This window comes from Pyxicephalus adspersus, chromosome 2 (genome assembly GCF_032062135.1).
Source record: "Pyxicephalus adspersus chromosome 2, UCB_Pads_2.0, whole genome shotgun sequence".
Classification (NCBI taxonomy): Eukaryota; Metazoa; Chordata; class Amphibia; order Anura; family Pyxicephalidae; genus Pyxicephalus; species Pyxicephalus adspersus.
The window spans coordinates 159102817-159124857 of NC_092859.1; the positions used below are offsets into that span (position 1 = coordinate 159102817).

A 22041-nucleotide genomic window follows, 5' to 3' on the forward strand; every position below is an offset into this window, starting at 1 on the left:
TTAAAGTGCAACCAAGACTCCAAGTCAATATGGCATATTTACAAAGTGACCCAACATTGTGGCTCTTTCTATGACCGCACGGTATATATTCAGGTGTGCGGCGCAGACTGGACGTCAGCAAAAATATTCAGAAGAATTTTTATCTGGGACTGATAATTGCAGGTCTATAAAAATACAAAAATAGCCTTCGAGTACAGACTGCAATAACACATGGATAACGGCCCATTCCTCCAATCTGCCAAACATATGGCCTGCTCGGAAATCATCAACTGGGTGGTAACCCTCATCATCCTACTGGTTACCATCATCATCAACTGCGTGGTAACCATCATCTTCATTGTAATGCAAATTTCTATTAAAGACAAATTACATAGAGCTTTACAAAGATCCAATCTTCTCATCGATCTTGGTAAATACCACCAGAATGCCCATACAGGGTACATACTACTGCCAGGCCTATACAGGGTACATACTACTGTCAGGCATGGAGGGTACTTACCACCGGCAGGCCTATACACAGTACATACCACTGCCAGGCATGGAGGGTACATACCACCAGCAGGCCCATACACAGTACATACCACTGCCAGGCATGGAAGGTACATACCACCAGCATGCCCATACAGGGTACATACCACCGGCAGGCCTATACACAGTACATACTACTGTCAGGCATGGAGGGTACTTACCACCGGCAGGCCCATACACAGTACATACCACTGCCAGGCATTGGGGTATATACCACCGGCAGGCCCATACACAGTACATACCACTGCCAGGCATGGAGGGTACATACCACCAGCATGCCCATACACAGTACATACCACTGCCGGGCCATGGATGGTGCATACCATATGCAGGCCCATACAGAGTACATACCCCTGGGAGGCCCATACACCGTACATACCACATGCAGGCCCATACAGGGTACATACCCTTGGCAGGCCCATACAGGGTAAATACCCTTGGCAGGCCCATACAGGGTACATACCCCCGGCAGGCCCATTCTGAGTAATTACTACCATCACACATTGAAGTGGCATCAATAATACTCAGGCACAAGGGGTACTAAACCATTATTCAATATTTTCTGCTTTAAATAGTCCGACTTTCCAAACTGAACAAACAATATATTGAAGTGGTTTGTGGCAGCCCTACTTACAAACACATGAGGGGGAAGTGGGGGTGACTTGGCCTCTAAATATAATCCCCCACATGCATACCCCCTCTGTGCAGATGTGTACACACAAAATGTCAGCTATGGATATTCAACAGCCGTCCTCTTTTAGCTTTGACCGCACTCTGAACAAACATTTCATGCAGAGAAGACGCTGAACTTGTGACCCAGACGCCTTGCAGAACATCCAACCGACCGCTCTGGGCTCAGTCAGCGGGTACGGCCTGGGTACAGACACGGCTGAGACTGGCACAGCCGCACCTACAGCAAAACTCACGGCATGGGCAACAAAGTGGAAAATGACACAAATACAGCAATCTGTACCCAGTGTGTCACGTAATAATATGTGTGTACTGTACACCAGGTGCGATTACCCAGCATGTGGGAGTGCAGGGAAGGGTAAACACAGATGCATGCAATGCAGCCCCTGACAACTCACATATCGTGCATAGCAGACACTGCACAGACCAGACCGCCATACAGCACATATGTTCCATGAATGATGCTGAGCGTGTTCACCCCCAATTCTTTTATACAAAAATTCCCACCATACAGCTGTATTTATCATAGAGGGGGAATGTGGAAAGACTAGTTCAGAATTAGCAAATTCATCATGTGAGATGGAGCGTGGGAGCAATGCATGTGTTCTATACTTGGCAAGAGGTACATGGGCAATGTGTGGGTACAAAGTTGGTGAAAAAAGGAAATGGGGACATTGATACAAGCAGCTCAGTGAAGCCTCAAGAGAATCAGCAAACCCTTCAGTCCCTCTGGACCTCCCGGGACAAAATATTATAGTGGACATTAAAGTAATAATTAGGATTTTTATTGGCTTCCATGTCATCATCACTGGATAACACATTGGGAACCCAATCATCTTTCCACCCACAATTCCGCAGTCCTCACCTCCAATCTCTCCACCAAAGCGTTATCATATTTGAACCCGGGGATCCTGCGGTCGCTGCACTGAATGCCGACATCCTCGCTGTGTTTGCAGTCTGACACCCCCCAGCCATTGGAGGTGCAGGAGGCAATGCTACTCTCTCTGCCATTGCAGTGGACATTGTCCAGCCAGATTGGACCTGGGAAAGAGGAAAAATGTGATATGTCATGGCGGATCGCAGGGGTGCTCAACTTTATGTTGCTTGGCTCCCCAAGAGTTATCATGCCCTTGCTCTGCCTGCATGTTGTATTAGCTTATTCAATAAAACAGTGGAAGGGGTAAGGATGATTCACACCTTGTAGTAGTCCAGGTGAACCAATTACATTTCAATTCATTGTGGTCACAAATTTCCCAGCACTTTCTATGCAGCAATATGCAAAAACCAATCAGATTGTGGCGGACCATAGATTCAATACAAAGTTATAATATTAAGGCCCAATCATGACTGATCTCTGTAAGAAACTGAATGTTTAATTCTAAAATATTAAAACTGCCCATTCCTAATACCAAAAGATTTATATTTGCCTGGAATGTATATAGGGGGGTAAAGTGGGCAAAAGCAGAGTTAGACCTCCCTGTATGGTGCCAGCACACAGATGTAAGTATATGGCCATGCGGCATTTCATACTCACCGTCACCCTTGCCATACTTGGAGCCGGGTGCCCACGATAACGCCTCCACGAAGCCCAGTTCTCTGCAGACCACATGAGCCGCATGGATGGAGAAGTCATCATCGCACACAGTGCCCCACTCGCCATTGTAGTAAACTTCCACTCTTCCTTCTGAGTGCTTGCGTTTCTCGCCCGCTAAACGAATGTGGACTTTCTGGGCTGGTTTGGGCGGCTGAGTTGGCTGTGGAGGGGGTGCTTGCTGCTCGTAATATTCAGGATAATATTGCCAATGCTCATATTGCCCCAGGGTGGGTACAGACAGTGTAAGGAAGACGAGGAATGCCGGGACCACCAACATGGTTTAGGGAAGTCACCCGCTCTGATTGCACGCCTGGAACAAGAAGGAGAAGCAATATATAATTGGAATGCAGATATTCATTACAGTGCAATTTCCAGAAACAAATGAAACTGTGTGAAAGGCAGAACATTTATATGTACATGATTGTGCATACAGAGCCCATCTCCTCATGTGTACATGGGCCCTATCTAGCTTTGCATACAGGGCCTCTTCTGGTGAGTACATAGTTTCATCCACATGTGAGTACAGGCCCCATCTGGGTGAATGGACACAGTCCCATCTGCTAGTACAGGGCCTATCTGTTTAGATGTATATGGCCCCACCTTGTTGGGTTTATCGTGCACCATAGGGGTGTGTGTACAGGTTTATTCTGGATGTCCCATCTGGTTGTGAATTTGTGGCCACAAATGGTTGGGTGTGCAGGACACCAGAGGGTTGTGTGTACAGGGCCCTATATGGTTTAGATTACAAAGACTCATCGGGTCTTGGTGAATGGGCCTCATACACTCACCCTACTTTTCCTCTTACATGTATCTTGTGCAATGGGTGCTAAAGGCCCGACCTGGTTGGGTTTACAGTGCACCATGGGGTTGTGTGTACAGGCTTATTCTGGATCTGTTTACATGGTCCCATCTAGTTGTGAATCTGTGGCCCCAAATGGTTGGGTGTGCATAGCTCCCTCTGTTTGTATCTATATGGTCCCGACTGGTTGGGTGTACAGGGCACCAGAGGGTTGTGTGTACAGTCTTGGTGAATGGGCCCCATACACCTTACATTGCACCCTTTATGTATCTTGTGCAATACATAAAATCACTGCAGTTTTTGTACTTTAAGCTTTCCCAAGATTGGGAACCATAGAAGTGACAGGCAGCTGTACTGCGTGCTGGAATATTGAAAAGACTGGCGGACCACTGGCACACTACCTACCGCCAATTCTACCCCTGTGCTGCTGCTACCGGGGTATCTTGGAGGAGAATCACTAGACCAGAGCCAGCTGGAATTGGAAGTTGTTGTGCTGGGATATTATGACTCCTTGCATGGGTCCACCATGCCACAATGTCAATGCAACTGGTGGCTGCCATCCTGCAACCTATATTCTCCATCCTGGCAAATGCCTGCCTGTAAGTAGCTGGTGGCTGTCAAGTAAATCAGGCAGCAGCAGTTGGTTTAAAAGTTTTAAATGTCTGAAAACTACAACCCCCCATGTATGCCCATGTCGCCTTTCATCCCTGGGGCCCTCTGGATCTCACCATGCTGCAATATAACCCAAGCAAAGTTCAATGTTTTCCAGCGTTTATAGCTGCAAGCTCTCAGATTTCAGACATGGCTAAAATCTACTTTCAGTGTCTTAGACAAAGATATATTGTATAGATGCCGTGAGTCAGGCTCTGCTGACCCATGAGATGGCTGCTAGGTTCCTTCAGTGGCCCTTAACCACCGTGAGAACCCACTTATCCTCCCTAGGGTGATATCACACTTTAATTAGATCCAGCCACCACCAACCAGGTCTTCTCCTATACATATAGAACATGCTGAACAAACCACAGAAAATGGAATTTTAACAAATTATTGCCAACACTTACAAACATCTAACCATGCTTATCCCAAATCCTGGATATTAGAGATTTGCTTACACCCCGGGCACCATACAAACATCAGAATGATTCAGTAGATTGATCATTATGTGTAGGTGGAAGCCCATATCCTCTTGTAAAATAAACTTTTCCTGTAGCCCCTTCCCCCAGACTTGTACAGGAGCTGCCCCCTCCCTGTCTCCTTCTCTGTTGGTTCCTAAGTCTGAATAATTCCAACATGAAATCACCCGGAATATGATCTCACTGGAACAGGGAATACCCCAGATCCGGACAATATTTGCTGAGCTGGTGGAGCGTCCATAGCAGCAGACATCCGTCGCCGTTGCACAATTTCAGCTATAAGACGTCAAATTGTTCCATAGGAGCCTCTGGTAACATTCACACCAACGCACGGAACCTTTTCCAGACCTTCTGAAATAACATACTAAAGCTGCTTGTGGTCTGATGTCATTGAACATTTTTCTTTGCACTTTTGACTTCCTGCAGAACAATGACCATTCTTTTCATGGCGGCCACACATGGCGCTCTACTGGTTGGATGGAAGGTTAGGCCTGCATCGTGTCTGACACCGACACTTATGGAAAGACGAGGAGCAATATAAGACCTACAAATATCCTAAAATCAATGTTTAGATGATTAGAAGTGACGTCCAACATCATTGCACACAATTGGGGCCAAGCTTTGTGCTCAAATATGGTGTTAGAATTAAACATAACCCTTGCAACCCTAAAGCTCAAAAACATAAAAAACATACATTGTTCAAAGAATTTACATGCAAAAAGAAATACATTTTAGAGAAGAGTTTATGGATCACAAAGAGGAATGATAAATGTTTCTGATAATCACATAGCATGGCAATAGTCATTCCAAGATTCAATCACTGGTTATCCTTCAGAAAACTGAAATTTGATTGGTTGGTGTTTGATGTTGCAGATTTTTTCTTTTTTAAAGGAAATAAATTGAACCCATCAACATTCATAAACTTTTTGTAAAACAGCTCAGCTCCTCATGTACACGCAGCATAAAGCTAACTTCATATGGGCAGGTAACTGGCACAAGCACGTGTTCCCTAAGGTTTGCTAAGCACTATCATGCCAAATATCACAAATGATCATGGGTCATCTGCTGCACTTCAGAACAATTTTTAAATTGTATGCAACAGTGTGGAAATCCATGCTAATGCGATTGGTAAGTGCTACCATTCACGTCTGTAGAAGTTGTTCAATGGCTGTCTGACCTAAGATGCTGCATGAAGATTTCGAGAGACCCAAACATGACGGCACCGCCTTCAAGACCTGCAAAAAATGGGTTTGCCCTTCAATTTGATTCAATGATATTTAGGGCAATGGGAGGTTTGGTGAAGCTTGTCTGCCCACCTCACCTTGGGCACATCACTTCCCTGACTTGGAGCTTCTGCAGCCAACAAGAGCCCTGGAATTGGCATTGGGTGCTTTTTTATTGTTTCTATGAATTTTGGGGGGGGATAAAAGTTTCAGGATCTAACTGCATACTAAACCCTGTTAATTGAGGTCTCTCCACATGTAGCTCCCACTGATCAAGAAGTTCTTTACCACTGCCAAGCACCCAGGCCACCCAGAACCGCCATCAGGGAGGTAAAGCCAATAGCCAATCCATGCGGTCTGCAGATCCGGGCCCCAATAAATGGGCTGAAGCCGGATACTGGAAAGAGCATTTTAGCACCCAGCTTCAGCCATCACTTGGCATGGAATAATTCATTGTGAATGAAATACAAATTTCCCTTTATTAATAACCCGAGACGTTCTCCAAAATGTCTTCCCAATATCATCCCCCTATATTACTCTATTAAACTATATGTATGTAGAATAAACGACATTGTGAATCATCGCATATTTTTGAATTAGATCTCCCATAAAGCAGTCTGGGGCCCCAGGCTATCCAGGGACTCTTATTTTCCGGTCCCAGCAGCGCAGAAATTAGATGTTGCTGATCACGTATGATTGTCAGTATGATATATTCTGGATGCAAGAGAATTTTCCATGCCTGAGAGACGTGCAGGGTGGGGGGGCGTTTGGCTTGGGACAGCCATGCAGAATGTATGCACATACTGTACCATCATTTTAATGTCATTTGGAAATATTTACAAACCAATAAATGGAGGAGCACCTTGCAGCACACCCAGCACCAGCTGTGAAATCACTCAGACTTGTAATTTGTCATCTCATAAAACATGAAATGTCTCAAAATGGCCGATATGATGACACGCAGCAGACAATGACTATGCAACTTCAATGGTGCAGACCGGCTGCAGAATGTGATCACCGGCAGCTGCTTGGAATATAACCGTCTGGGCGATATAATGCACCAAAATTAGAATGGATTACATACCCACACATGGACCCAACCTGCTCATATTAGGGATAGGTTAATATACAGATCTCATCGACAAAGGAGAGTGTTAATACGACACATGTAACTATATATATCCAGTCCCCAAGCCTATGGGAGCAGTTTTATTATCTGGGGTATCTATAGGGGCAGTGTTATGATCTGGGGTACCTGTGGGGGCAGTGTTATGATCCAGGGTACCTGTGAGGGCAGTGTTATGATGTGGGGTACCTGTGAGGACAGTGTTATGATCTGGGGTGCCTGTGAGGGCAGTGGTATGATCTGGAGAGCCTGTGGGGGCAGTAGTATGATCTGAGGTGCCTGTGGGGGCAGTGTTATGATCTGGGGTGCCTGTGGGGGCAGTGTTGTTATGATCTGGGGTGTCTGTGGGGGCAGTGTTATGATCTGAGGTGTCTGTGGGGGCAGTGTTATGATCTGGGGTATCTGTTGACCCAAAAAAGTCTGCTGAGAACTTTATAAAGAAATTATTTATGTTACAGAAGAACTATGGGGTCACCACCTTGAAACCCAAACAGTTTGGTTTTGGTTTGAGGAGCACCGAGATGACCTTTGGGCCATTTCAGAGAGAAGAATGAGAAACAGATTTCCTCTTCCAACATCTCCGAAGCCACTGACAATCAATCAGGGTTCTTCCAGAGGTTGCTGGGGGTTCCTGGTGCAATGAGCAGTTTGCACCTCACAGGTGCCCCCAAGGATTGCCATCAAGGGTGACATTCTTCCCACTGACCACCACACTAATATACTGTGATCTGTGGATATAATAATTATAGAAGGATTCCTTGAAGACCTAAAAGTTATTTGAGAGGTCCCCTCATGTTAAAAAGGTTGAGATCACCGGTCCAGCCCCCTGTATATCTATACATTTGGTCTATAATTGGAGAAGATGCAGAACAAAGATGGAGGAAGTCAAGGCCAGGTCAGGAACAGCTGGAAGTCCTGAAGATTTATGTCTGCTGATGTGCAGCAAGAAACAGCTTGCAGCTCCAATAATATACCGCATGTGCCAATATTATACAATATTACTAATATTTGCCAGCATTTCCTTTCATAAAAATTGAAGATAATGGGTATGAACATGTAGAGCTAACATCCTCCATTTAGACTCTTAAAATGAAATAAGGTCACAACGAGGACATTTTCAGGGATAAATCTTTAAATCTGGGACTTTCCCCGAGTATTCTAGACGTTGGGAGCTGTTTTCTGAAAACCCCATCTGCAGATGTTCAGGAAATAAGGGGCCAATAAGGGATTATTCCTGCGTTCCTAATCACTTTGTGCTTCTGTATCCGTCAATGGGATGACTCAACTGGCTGATGTTCTGCAGACTTCTAGAGCTTTAAAACAAATAATTGGCTAATTACTTTTGCAGCAGGTGAAGTAAGAAAGAGAAACGGAGATGTTTCAGACTATTGATGTCTATGGGTGCACAGGCTGAACACTTCCATATGTAGTAGAAGAATTATTCTTTGAAGAGAGAATGTCAGGATTATTATCCAAGCTTGTTTGTAATTATATTGTGTTGTTTGTATTATAAAATGACCTATTTATTTCAGAAACAAACTTTAAATTATAGGAAGCCTGTTGACTGGACTCATGGGATACCTGGTGGAGCTTTTGGGCCTGATTTGTGAAAGCTCTCCAAGACAGATAGACTATCATGGAAGAACCTCAGTAATCCAATATACTTGGAATAAATCTGGTAAAGCCTAACCCTTGACTCTCTTGTACCCTTCTTGGTTGCTCTATGAAAGCTTTATGTTGGACATTGTTGGAGGTTACATTGGATTCATGATGTCGTATTCCTTCTCAAATGATAATGTTGGGCTTGCCGGTTCTTAGACCCAAGTATTGCATTACGGGATGAGCATGCATGCTTCCCCATTCCCAGACGTAACAGGTAATTTGAATTGGTTCCATGGGGATTTTGCATTTACTAAATGGGAAATAAAGTCCATAGGGCAACAATCCTGTGGGAGAGTATATATGGGTTGGTGTTGAACTTAAAGACATCGACCTGGAGGCGATTTTATTTCTCAACAAGACATTGGATCTGCCCCAACTTTCCCTGTTGTAGGTAAAGATTTCATATCTGAACAGATTATTTTATTTATAGAAAAAGGTTGGTGGAAAGAAGTCTGGGCAATCCTACACTTGTTCCCCTTAAATATACTGCAAACACAAGAGTTTTTATGTTGGATAACAGATGACCTGCATTCCCTAGGTGTACATTCAAGTTTGGAGCTGCCTGTTTTTGCAAGATTTGTTGCATTGTATATAAAGATTTATTACTCTGAGGTTTGAATCTTGATATGAGTTCTGTGCAGACTGTGATGGATGGAAGGAAAATATTGACATCACACACTGAAAGATTAACATACGGAGAACTCTAAGCCACCTTATCACTTTGTGTATTGTCACAACGCCTATTTGCAATCAAAAACATGGTGGGGTTGGGCTCTTTACCCCAGAGCAAAGCACATGTAATGTTTTTAAACATTTCATTTCATTATTGAAGTTTCACAGACCTAACAAATGGTCTGCATGTTATAAAGAATCCTCGGGTCACAGTATATGTAAAAGGTTTCAGTTGAGCGCCATTTCCTTCATACATCTCTATTCCCGTGTTGTTGTCCTCTACTCTGGATATCCTAAGGGCCAGTTGGATGTACACAAAATTCATCTATCATATGAACATGAACATATCCTTGCATATAGAGTATTGTAGTGCTGCACAGATCAATATATTACCAGGACTGATGGTCAGAAGTACCGGCATCAGCCATCATTATCCCACCGAGACATTGGAACCTGGAAGGACACTTAGTGGAGTTCCTTATTGGATCTTCCTTGATGAATAAATAAAATAAATGCATTATTCTATGTAGGTATGATGTGGGGTATACCAGGTAGCCTGGGGCAGATCCAAGGTCACGGTTCATACAAATAGCTTCCTGATGTTCAGGATATATTTGGCTGCCTTGGATAACAGCTAAACATTTCCATCCCCTGGTTTTCCTTTACTAGTCCTAAAGAATTATTACAATGATCAGCCCGGACAGATATTTTTACCAGTGACTAACAGAAGCGTATGGGTGAGTTGTAGCTTACATACACATATGTTCTAGTAATTATATTTCCAGATGATTGGTTTGGCTGTTTCCCCTATGGCCTCCCCCACAAAAACATCATCCATAGAATGGGGTGATATCATCATTGCTAAACCACAAGGACCTGGCCCCAAGTAAATACGCCTTATATTTTCCACATACAGGGAGGTGATGGGCTGTTTGTGCCAAATTTCAGGGTTTTTTATTGTACAGACTACCGGATTTAATGAAACCCATATCATAATGGGAGGTCGCACTGGACTACGGCCATTCTCATGATGACCTCTTCAAGCACACGTTGTTGTACTGGATGTTCTTGCTTGAAGGGAACAAAAAATATAATTAGGATGTAAATATATCTGGTATATAATATATCTATGGGTATAATACTGTCAAAAGTTGTTTCTATGCCTGTGTTGTTTTTGGTTCTTGGTTTTGCCCATTACAATATGGCTGCTGTACCTTGGGGACCAAATCATATATTAGTCTAGAATAGGGGGTCAATTTCTGGAACAGTGAATGCGACTTTTACCAAGGACTCACTGGTTGTGGTTCATTTACTGTCATACAACACTTTTAAATATCAGAGACATTGTTTTATAAATATTTGTCCCTGAGTGTATAAAAAATGCTGAGCTGAAAACCTGTAACAAAGCACAAAAGATTTTTAATTGGAAGGGCCAACCTGGGCGGTGGATTCAGCTGTGTGTGAACACTCGGTAATTTAGGTCTTAGAACTTCCAATCCAGAGCCATTGACCACAGTGCCGAGGTTCCTAATAGGGTTACCAAATGGGCACTATTGTATCCGGAGATGGGGTGTGGCAAAACAATGGTGCCAAGTGGGATTGGGGTGTGAAGTACAATGGCACAAAGTTGGCAAAGTGGAATGGGTGAGGGATGGTAGTAGGGGATGAAACAAGTGGGGGGCAGACCATGGTGTTACGTGAGATGGTGATGAGCACCATGGTGCCCATTGGTTGGATGTGGCAGATCAATGTTGCCCAATGTAAGATTGGCTGCTCTCTCCCTTCTCCTCGTTCTGTTGCCAGGACCAAGCTGTTGGTCACTCCATCCACTAAGCACATGCAGAAGAAGAAGTGTTCACTTAGCTCCAGGACACTTCATGTATCATAGAGACACATGGGCGGCCTTGTAGACCTGGCAATGGAGGAATGGAAGAGTAATCTTCCAATGTGGACTATTTGTTAGGGGACAACTATCCAAGGGGGATTCCTCACTTTGGATAGATTTTCTATCACTTCCTGTTTTGCCTACAAGACAGAAAATCAGGGGAATTATCCCAACATAGGTCATAAAAAAATCCTAATATTCATTATAAATCTACCCAACTGGTTTCTAAATCTTTGGATTTGGATCTACTTTAGGTGTACCAGCAGCCACTATAGCAAAGGACCTGTAGACCTCTAACAACCTTCACCACTGATCTGTCACCCTTGAATCTGTTTGTAATAATATTATACATGGCACCAGTCCCAATTTTTCATGTAACTTATTCAAGCCACATCTTTTGCCAATATTCCCCTTCTTCGCCTAGCACAGAACTTATTTCATGGTGCTCAGGGAATGACGTGCATAGCTGATCCCATTATTACAGATCGTCATACACGTCTGCAGATTACAGAAGCTTTGAAGATAAAAGTGCATATGATCCGTGTTACAGAGTGCACACGTGTATCATTGTGCGTCTTCAGACATGAAGATGTAATGCAGAGATGGATGATCCAGGCGGAGTGCAGACTTTATTAACCTCTAATCACAGATTCCTGTGTGTCTGCCCCAGGCTCAGCCGCTCTCCTTCTCCACCGGCCTGTGGCTGCTTGTTCTTATAAGTGGTTTCCCTTTTTATAATGTGAAAGAAAATGATGAAACCATACAGACCCTTCACACCAACCCCTGCTACCCAATAATATAATTATCCTGTATTTATATAGTGCCAACATATTACGCAGTGCTGTACAAAGTCCAAAGTCATGTGACTAGCTGTCCCTCAAAGGAGCTCCCAATCTAATGTCCCTACCATAGTCATTTGTCATTACCACAGTCTAAGGGGGAAGCCAAATAACTTAACTGCATGTTTTTGGAATGTGGGAGGAAACCGGAGTACCCAGAGGAAACCCACACAGACACGGGGAGAACCTACAAACGCCATGCAGATAGTGTTCTGGCTGGGATTTGAACCTGAGACCTGGGAGTGCTAGCCACTGAGCCAACCATGCTACCCAATAATGAAGTATGAGTGGATGAATGCTGCAATGCAAACCATCAATCCAACAGTAACTAATAAGATGACAGCTTTCATTTCTCGTACAAGTTTGAAAATGAATTGCAGTATGGTTTATGGGTTATACAATTGACCTGATTTTCTAAATCTCTAAGATTGGGGAGATTTGCTGGATCACCCAGGTTCTCCTATCATAGTCTATGTTCTCCAGTCTTGGTGTTCCTTGCATAACTTGCTATACATCATGGTAAATGCTCAATACTGTAACTGCCATACATGCTGTAACATGTACAAAATGAAACACAATACTAAACATTTTACGCAAGGCATATATAATTCTACATGTGAAGCCTGACTTTACACTACATAATAGCAGCCATGTAATGAATGAACAATAGGTTGGCACTGCTATGCAATGTGTGTTGTGCATACACCTCTATAGTAAGATACTACAGAACTAGAATATTCACACGTCATAGAACTTTGTGTTATGTTTACTTTGTTATAGTACAACTATGCATGGAATGTACATCCAGCATGAATGGGCCCAGACGTAGCCTTTCCTTATACATTAGCACTGTGGTGCCATACATTGGCTGCTGTGCTTATTGGACCATTCCACTTATATTGTTTGGAATTATAAATACAATACAACAGAAGCATGGAATATGTTACCCGATTCTGATTCCCGATTATGTTACCCAATTCTGGGGCCGTTCTGCTTTACACTACATATTAATGAGTATCTAATATTATTATTTTTAAACAGGATTTATATAGCACCAACATATTACGCAGCACTGTACATTAAATAGGGGTTACAAATGACAGATCAATACAGACAGTGATACAGGAGGAGGAGAGGATCCTGCCCTGAAGAGCTTACAATCTAATAACTAAAACAAAATCATTATTAATGTCTCTCTAATGTCATTATAATTAGGCATTGGCCCCGTCATCGCCTCTCAATGCCAAACTCCTGTTAACCTATGGAGCCTGCGGAGTAAATCTCGCTTACCTTGCACTTTTCCTCTTCCACAATCATGTTACCAGGGAAAGGCTGAGCACTTTCTAATGATGTCATGTCTTAGTTATGTGGACACAGTAATGGGACCGAAGGGAAGAATAACAAAGTAAACCTAAAGGGGATTTCCAGTGTCTACAAGTTGTGAGACTTTTTCCCTTCACAAATATTTTCTTTTATCTGGTGATAGCAAAAGTAATATACGTAACATAGGCAGGGAGACTGGGAATAAAATGTTTATAAAAATGAATCTATGAATGCTGACCATATAATGCAACCATCTCCATTGTATTATTATTATTAACAATATTATTATTACATAGTACTTATATAGCGCCGACATATTACACAGCGCTGTACAAAGTTTATAGTCATGTGACTAGCTGTCCCTCAAAGGAGCTCACAATCTAATGTCCCTACCATAGTCATATGTCATTATTAGCAATCTAAGGGCAAATTTTTTGGGGGAAGCCAATTAATCTAACTGCATGTTTGTAGAGATCAATGAAGATGGAAAACCTGTTTTTTTTTTATATTGGTTGCTCGAATATCTTATATTGGTTTATTCAAGTGAAAAAGTGGATGTGAATAGAGAGTTTAAGGGAAACAACCAGGGAATGTGAACGGTTACTATAGACAAAGGTCTTTTCCAATATTAGTTCAATCTCAGTTCTAGACCTCAGTTACGGCACGCAAGGGTTCAGGTTTGTAAATACAATCATATAGAAAACCAGAAAGCAGAACAGTTTCTATAGACTTGTCTATACGTCTATGGTCAACATTATTTTCTAGTACTCATCGATGGCCTCCACTTTTATCCAGTACCCATCTAAAGCCACCATTGTTATGTAGTACCCATCTATGGCCACCAATGTTACCTAGTACCCATCTTTGCACACAATCATTATCTAGTACCCAACTATGACCACCTCGTTATCCAGTACCAATCAATGGCCACCATTGCCATCTAGTACCAGTCAATGGCCACCATTGCCATCTAGTACCAATCTATGGCTGCTAACGCTATCTAGTACCAATCAATGGCCACCATTGCCATCTAGTACCCATCTATGACCACCAACATTATCCAGTACCCATCTATGGCCACCATCATTATCTAATGCCCATCTATGGCCCCCATCGTTATGTAGTATCCATCTATAGCTGCTATTGTTGTCTAATACCCATCTTTAGACACCACAATAATCTATTATTATTATTATTATTAAACAGGATTTATATAGCGCCAACATATTACACAGCGCTGTACAACTAGTACCCATCTTTGGCCTTCATTGTTACCTAGTACCCATCTATGGCCACCAGTATGATGTAGTACCTATTATGGCCACCCATCTATCTAGTACCCATCCATGGCCACCATTGTTATCTAATTCCAATCCATGGCCACCATTGTAATCTAGTACCCATCTATGGCCACCATCATTATTGTACACATCTATGGCCTCCATTGTTATCTAGCACTTATTTCAGTGTTCACACCATTCGGGCATTTGGATTCAGTGGAGCATCCTGTAAATTCTAGAAGCTACCTCCATGTCTTTATAAGAATACACACACAGCAGCAAAGGCATGGTGCCTGCACGTGAACACACTTTCTAAACTAATATACATCACAGGCTTGGCTAAAAAAAAAAAAAAGCCCTCAGATTATTTAACACACAGCCCAGATGTTTTCCATTTACCAGCATGAAATGCAATTTCTGAGAGTTGCGCCATTGACAAAGCAGCGATAAGCACGTTGTCAAATAAAGCAAAAGGTACATTTTTCAGGTTTCTCAGGACGTTCCCTATATAACGGCAAATCTTCACTTTTTAAATTTCAGGCTGTATTTCAGGTTTACACTTGTGCACATCATTTCCAAAATTTAGATCAGACGTATTTTATCAATATGTATACCCTACGTATCTTAGCAATGCTTTTCCTGTGTCTAGTCACTCCCATGACTCTGATAACCTCCAGAAAGTTGGAGTGAGGGATGTCAGTACTGTGTTGCTCAATGTTCTCCTTGCTGGAGAGAAAGATGTACCTGAGGATCTGAAATGCAAAGATCTCCATGTTACTGCTTCATTTATTTTGTGATCCGAGTTTCCCAAAGCTCTTTCATTAACCCACCAGATTACCATCATTGGAGGGGGTGGTGGGGCAGCACTGACACAAGGAAGAGATCTGGGAGATCCAGAGCAGATCAAGATATGAAAAGACAGTGATGATGAGAAGATTGGCTGCAGGAAAGCTAGTGCTACTGGAGATCAATCCTTTCTCTTCTCAATCATTTCGCTTTCTCTTCTGTCTATGATCAACGTTTGCTTTACCTTCCCTCACCGGGCACAAAAATGTCCAACTCTGTACCCATCCATGCTCAGACCCATTAATGGTCCATAACCAGATCAGTCCCCAGCCTCCTCTATATATATAATCTACAACCCTTTCTGCCATTTTACCTTTACTAGATTTGCTTACAATCTAAATTCCTTCTCTTCCTCCTTCTCTCTTATGATCGGTGAGACGCCACCCATGATGCGTCCATTCCAGCAATAGTATTTTTTAGTTGGGTGGTAATACCACGGTCCAGAAACCATAAATGAACTATCCTTTAATCAAACACACATTTTCTAGTATTGTTCAAGCCATTGCAGTACAGAACCGGAACTATACCCAGCATCTGTGTTCTCTGGGCTTATAGCCACAATACAGCGCTGGGAAAGGGTGCCAGAGAACGTGCAACACTTTGATGCATAATGCATGCCGGGCGCCCTTTCAGCACATTTATGAAGCCTTCACAAGAATTACAAAGAAAGGAAAACAAGGATGAGGTGGACCCGGCAAAAAAGAGATCAGCAAAGATCTCTTCTTACCAAAACTGAATCTATTTACACTGCAATGGACCTTAGTCCCACCATGACATCAAGGCAGCTGCAGTGCAAACATAAAACTATGCACGCGCCTCATTCTAGTGCATACAAATGCTTCAAAACACCGAAACATGGATTGCATCCAATTTTATAAAGCACTTGGTATCATAAACATGGTATTCTATTAATAAAGTATTCAACTTTTCATCCTTTTTAATTATAACTGTGCTGGTGATCTCCTTCACTTTTCACATCTTGCCTCCATGGTCCCGATTCGGCTGCATGCCATGAACCCGTAATGGAGCAACGGTGCAACCCTGCCCAATGTTCGGTGGAACAGATGCAATGGTGGCCCTGTTGCCTCCCGCTCATCCTCCATCTTAACAATCCGTTCCTACTGTCACCTGTAATGATCATTTAGGGTGACAAATATTGCGTCTGTATAGACTTTTCTTGCACTATACAACAATCAGTCCCTATGCTGTGAAGATTAGGGGATTAGGTGGGATTGACACCAAGTATTTGTTAAATCCACATAAAGCCATATGGTGCCACAAGTGGAAAGCTGGGGGCATTTACCGCATATCAACGGGCATCTCCGCACTTGCATGGTGTTTAAATGGATAAAAACTAGAAAAGCATCGGTGTATTTATAATCTTGTCTTTGTTCCTGTGGATTTGTATGTATTTCATGATGTTTATTTTTATGTTCTGACATCATTCTGTATTTTACGCCTACACTTCGCTTATTGTTTAATATATGTTTTATTTGATTCTTTGTGATCCTGCATTGTTGTATTCTTATATATGGTAAAATCTTTATTAAAGGTTTACATTTAAAAAAAAAACCATAAAGAATGTGAATATTGGAACATTCCTTGCATTAAAAAACTTTTCAATGAAAACACTTTGGGCACTTTGTGATATTTCAGCCACAGATCAGTGTAACGTGATACAAGCCCTCTGTGACCGGCCACGTCTGAGTACGGGATTAATTGGGAAAGACGCAGAGTTAATGGCACGTAAACTGGCCATATGGTTATTCAAGATATAAAATGACTGCCCCCCTCCTTGGTTGTTTAGTTGAGTCTAAAACTTTGCGACCTTATTGACTTTAGAACCCCAGGGATATCTGTCGGCCATGGATTTCATGCATGGACATATCCATAGCTCCATGTTTGCTCTCTTTCCGTCTTGGCCCCTGCACCTTTACCCTTCCATATGTCCCAGCATCTCGGTCTCCTCCATTGAGTCTTGCCCTTGCTTTATAAATTATTAGTGAAATATAAAATGATTTAACAACATCTCAATAAAACAAAGTTTGTGCAGACATTACAAATGGAGGTTATTGGCTCCAGGACCGACAAACTTTCTGGACCTCCAAAGCAGAACAACACTCCACCATCACACTGGTGATGCCATTGACTTTCCTCATTTCCTCATCATCTGGTTATAGTTCAGTATATAACACAGTCTGCAGCTGTTGGTATTTATTACAAAGTTGCACTTAAAGTGGGAAAAATCCGAACAATCATTGGCTTTAGCTGCCATATTGGAAAAGTCTGCAACCTGGAAAGTTGAGTGCAGGCTACACAGGAGGCAAATGGATTTATTTGCACCCCAACATTTGTACAATAGGATTTACAGTTACAGCATTAGGCACCCACTAAGTCAGCCCCCTCTTCCCCCAAAAATATGCCCCAGGTGCCTGCCCCAACACCCCTTCTGATACCATGCCACTAACGTATGTTCCATCTCTTTATATTCTGTTGATTTACAATAACGTGACTTGAAGTGCGAGAATAACTTTATTATATATATATTTATTTTTAAATATTTAGCTGGTGGATGGACAGACATGTAAAATGAGATCACCTGAAATGGGAATTTGTTACCACAATGGAAAGAAATACTGCAAATCGCATTTTCTACTCTCCTCCAAGGACAAGTGAATTTTTGTTGTCTATCATTTTCCTGAACATTAATGGAACAGTAAACTGAAATAAGTTTCACTTGGAAGATATATGGGTTTCCTCTGCTATTTTTGCAGCCACAGAAATGAATGATTCATGACCAGTGAAAGCCATTAACCTTAAGATTGAGCCAGACCTCGGCTGCACCTGGTGACCACAGACAGAATGGGGTTAAGATGTCAACCATAAAGACAATGAGATCCTGTGGCACACAGAGGACCCGGAGGTTATTCATTAGCTTCCTGAAAAGTCATTTAGTAATGAGAATGTCAGTGAAAGGAAAGAGCTGGAGTGAAAGTTTGGAGTGAATGGGGACAATGCAATGGAATGCAGACACCAAGGTGGAAAATAATAAAAGCTGGTGGTGGTCTGCGAATGAGACCTCAATGGTGCTATGAGCTGGGTGGGAGAAGGTGGGGAACCTGTAAAAATTGGGGGCCTCTGGTGCTGTTGTTTCAAATCAGCAACCCAGAGCACTATTGTCCTGGTCCTGGCTTGATGTGAACCTGGGCCTTTCCCAAGAAACTTCCATTTGGTGCCCCCCCAACCCATTGTGCCCCAGTGAGTAAACCCGGAACCATTCTTGTAGGTAAACAGAGAACTCTCAACCCCCTCAACTAAAATACAAATCTGAAAGACGCGTGAAACCAGTGAAGTCTGAGAATCCAACAAACCTATTCTACAGGCTTACAATCCAGGAGGTGAGGGAGGTATCACACAATAGGAGGGGGGATATGGAATGGTGGGAAGTAGTGAGGGTTTAGGAGACAGAAGAAGACGGGTAGGTGAGGGTGAAGCGTTTTGAGGGCTCATTGAAATGAGCAGAAAGTAGGAGCAAGCCGAATAGGACGAGGAGACCATTCCAGAGAATCGGGGCAGCTCTAGAAAAGTCTTGGAGCCGTGCGTGTGATGGGGTTATGAGTGAGGAAGTCATTAGTAGGTCATTGGAGGAAAGAAGAGAGCGGCTAGAGGGGGAATTTTTCTAGCAGGGCAGAAAGGTCATCATGGAAATGGAATCATTTTCCTGAGCACACGCATTGCTTTCTGCAGAAGATATATATTTACATTGAGACACACTGATCATATGGTTTAATCATCCAAAAACCCAACTCAAGCCAACAAGGACATGTCAGGACACAATAACATCCGCTCGGTTTTGGTGTCAATGCCTTTCCTGGTGTCACAGTGTCGGAGGGACAGCAAAAGATGGGAGATGTCACCGGAACAAAAGCAATAAATTATTAGCTGTCTGGGACTAATTTCTGTCCTAGTGACCCAATTCCCCTCATTTATTATCTTGGTGTCACAGAGATAACGAGTTAGGGGAAATCTCTGCAACTGACCCGCAGATAGGCAATGCAGGCTACAATGATACAAAGTTGTATTTTGATTACTGTATGTGCGTAATAGGGTAATATATAGGGTTCATTTTATGGATTTGTTTTTAGTTCTCATGGTTTTATTTTGCACAGCATTCAGCTGAAATATCATCATCTCATTACCTAATTACAAAATCCTATAAGTAAGCCAGGTTTGGACCTGTACAACAATTCCATTTGCTATATAGGTGATAAAGTTCGAGGGGTCAGCTTTGGGGATCAAAGTTTATGAGCCTTCAGGCTGCAGAGATGAAACTTTCAACTTGACTACACAGCTACCATTATCATTGGAGTTATGTGGGGTCAATGGGATCACACGGGGCCATTGGGATTTGTTAGACAGTGATTAATGGTCAGGAGGATAGACAGAGGAGGAAGAAGCCCAAATGTATTCACAATGCCTGAATAGGAACATTTCGGAGCAATGGCCAGGAGAAGAGGAGCACCAGTGGACGTTGCTAGCCTAGGGTCAGGCAAAGAAATTAGGACAAATATAGCAGCTCCATCCAATGATTTTTTTAGAGCGTTTAAAGAACTCTTGCAGACATAAAACATACCAAGTAGCTGGAATTTTATGGGTTGCAGTAGGTTTAGGCTTTGTTAGAAAACCAGATGGCCGTACAATGAGCAAACTCCGGCACTCTTTGTAAAGACCAGCCTGGGATTACTAGGCTATAAACCAGCCAGGACAATCATATATAAACATTTCCTTATTACCCCGTCACTACCCAAAGGAGAAAATCCGAATACCACACAAGTGAGCAGACCCTCTCAGAAACACAAGAAGTCTAAGATGAGACAAACAAGTAATGGGTTGTGTGGCTTCAATTTACCCGGGACCAGGCGACCCAGAAATCAATGAGATCAATGAGATAGCTGCCAGAGAAATGTGAACGTGTCTCCGCAGCCATTTACATTTATCGAAGCCTTACAATTTATCATTAATGGGTTGGAGATTAATTGGTCTCATTATTGGTCCCACCATTCATGGGCTCTCAGATATGGAAGCCAATGTGTGAGCCTAGGCAATGCACAGTCCTATAGCCTGGTAATTGTTGGTCATCTGAATTTACTTAATAATGGCAGGTCCCATATATTTCATTCCTGGTGGCCGGAGACAGAATGGGGCAGAATGGCGTCCCAGGCCAGGTGGCATCTTTTACAACACACGCAATACTTTGACTGGCAATCATAAGAGGTGCAATAGGCACAGAGAAGCCACCACATTGTCTGTCCAAGCATGGAGCACCAAATACCTAACACCAGCACCAAGCACATCTTCCATTGCCAAGTGAACAACTTTACCCAAATGTGCTATCCCCCCGGATTCCTGGAGTGCTTAAAGTTTATTGTTGGTGCCCTGGACTTCCATCAGTCCCAAAACTCCTGTCCAGGTTGGACGATCTAGCTATCCTAATATTAATAATAATTATAATAATAATAGCCAACCCAATAAGATGTAATGCACATCAAATACTGGTGAACCTTGAGGAGTGAATTAGCTTGCATGTACCATGTGTATATATTGGATAGATGGCTGCCTTGGACCCGTCTGCTGCATTTCGCTAGTTTCCGGCTCAGCTAGTATAGAATCCCATTATGAACAACCATTATGAAGCTCATTGCTCGGTCAGGCCTGCAGAATTATTATAATTATTATTATTATTATTAATATTAATAATAGACAGGATTTATATAGCACCAACATTATGCAGCGCTGTACATTAAATAAGGGTTGCAAATGAGGAGGAGGAGAGGACCCTGACCCAAAGAGCTTACAATCTGGAAGAATAGAAGTAATGACCTCTAACAGGGTAATTATTCCATACTTTTGCCATAAACACAGACAGGGCGGGTTGTAGATTGTTGGAGGTTATAAAGGTTTTTATCTGTTATTTATCTGTATAAAGTGACCCAGCTTTGACCCGGTATTAAAATTCTGCATATTTGTGGTGCCGAGGTCTCCGGTGTCACAGTGTTTGCGCTACCTAAAGCTAAGAACCGCTGCTCCCCGCAGCTATATTCATCTCCTTCTCCATATAGAAATTGGAGCTGCATGGTATATTAGGAATGCTGACAGACAAGTCTACACATTGTTTAAAGTTAATTAAATTTAAACTTTGTTTGGTAGAGCTTCCCATCTCCCTTCCATCACAGAACAGAGGTGCAGTGTGCGTGGTAATGGGTGCAATCCATGCGTGTGCGGAGCTCGGAACACAACCAAGAAGCATATTGAATACCAAGACAATTACTAACCAGGCACCAGAGAGGAAGGAGAGTCTTATATTATCATTATTATTATTATTATCATTATTATTATTATCATTATTATTATTATTATCATTATTATCATTATTATTATTAT

At 42.5% G+C, this 22041-nt stretch overlaps 1 protein-coding gene across 2 annotated transcripts in view; it reads right to left on the minus strand.

Moving 5' to 3' along the window:
- The window catches only part of LOXL2 (lysyl oxidase like 2), a 46750-nt gene that overhangs the window by 19392 nt on the left and 5317 nt on the right, over positions 1–22041 (minus strand). The window contains exons 1-3 of one of the 2 annotated variants that reach the window (XM_072402894.1): positions 13442–13483; positions 2753–3122; positions 2084–2259 (exon numbers count right to left, since the gene is read on the minus strand). In XM_072402894.1, coding sequence (XP_072258995.1) covers positions 2084–2259; positions 2753–3089 — 513 coding nt within the window. In that variant the 5' untranslated portion in view covers positions 3090–3122; positions 13442–13483. Of the gene's footprint in view, positions 1–2083; positions 2260–2752; positions 3123–13441; positions 13484–22041 lie in introns of those variants that run through there. The other variant, XM_072402893.1, reaches the window with a different exon arrangement.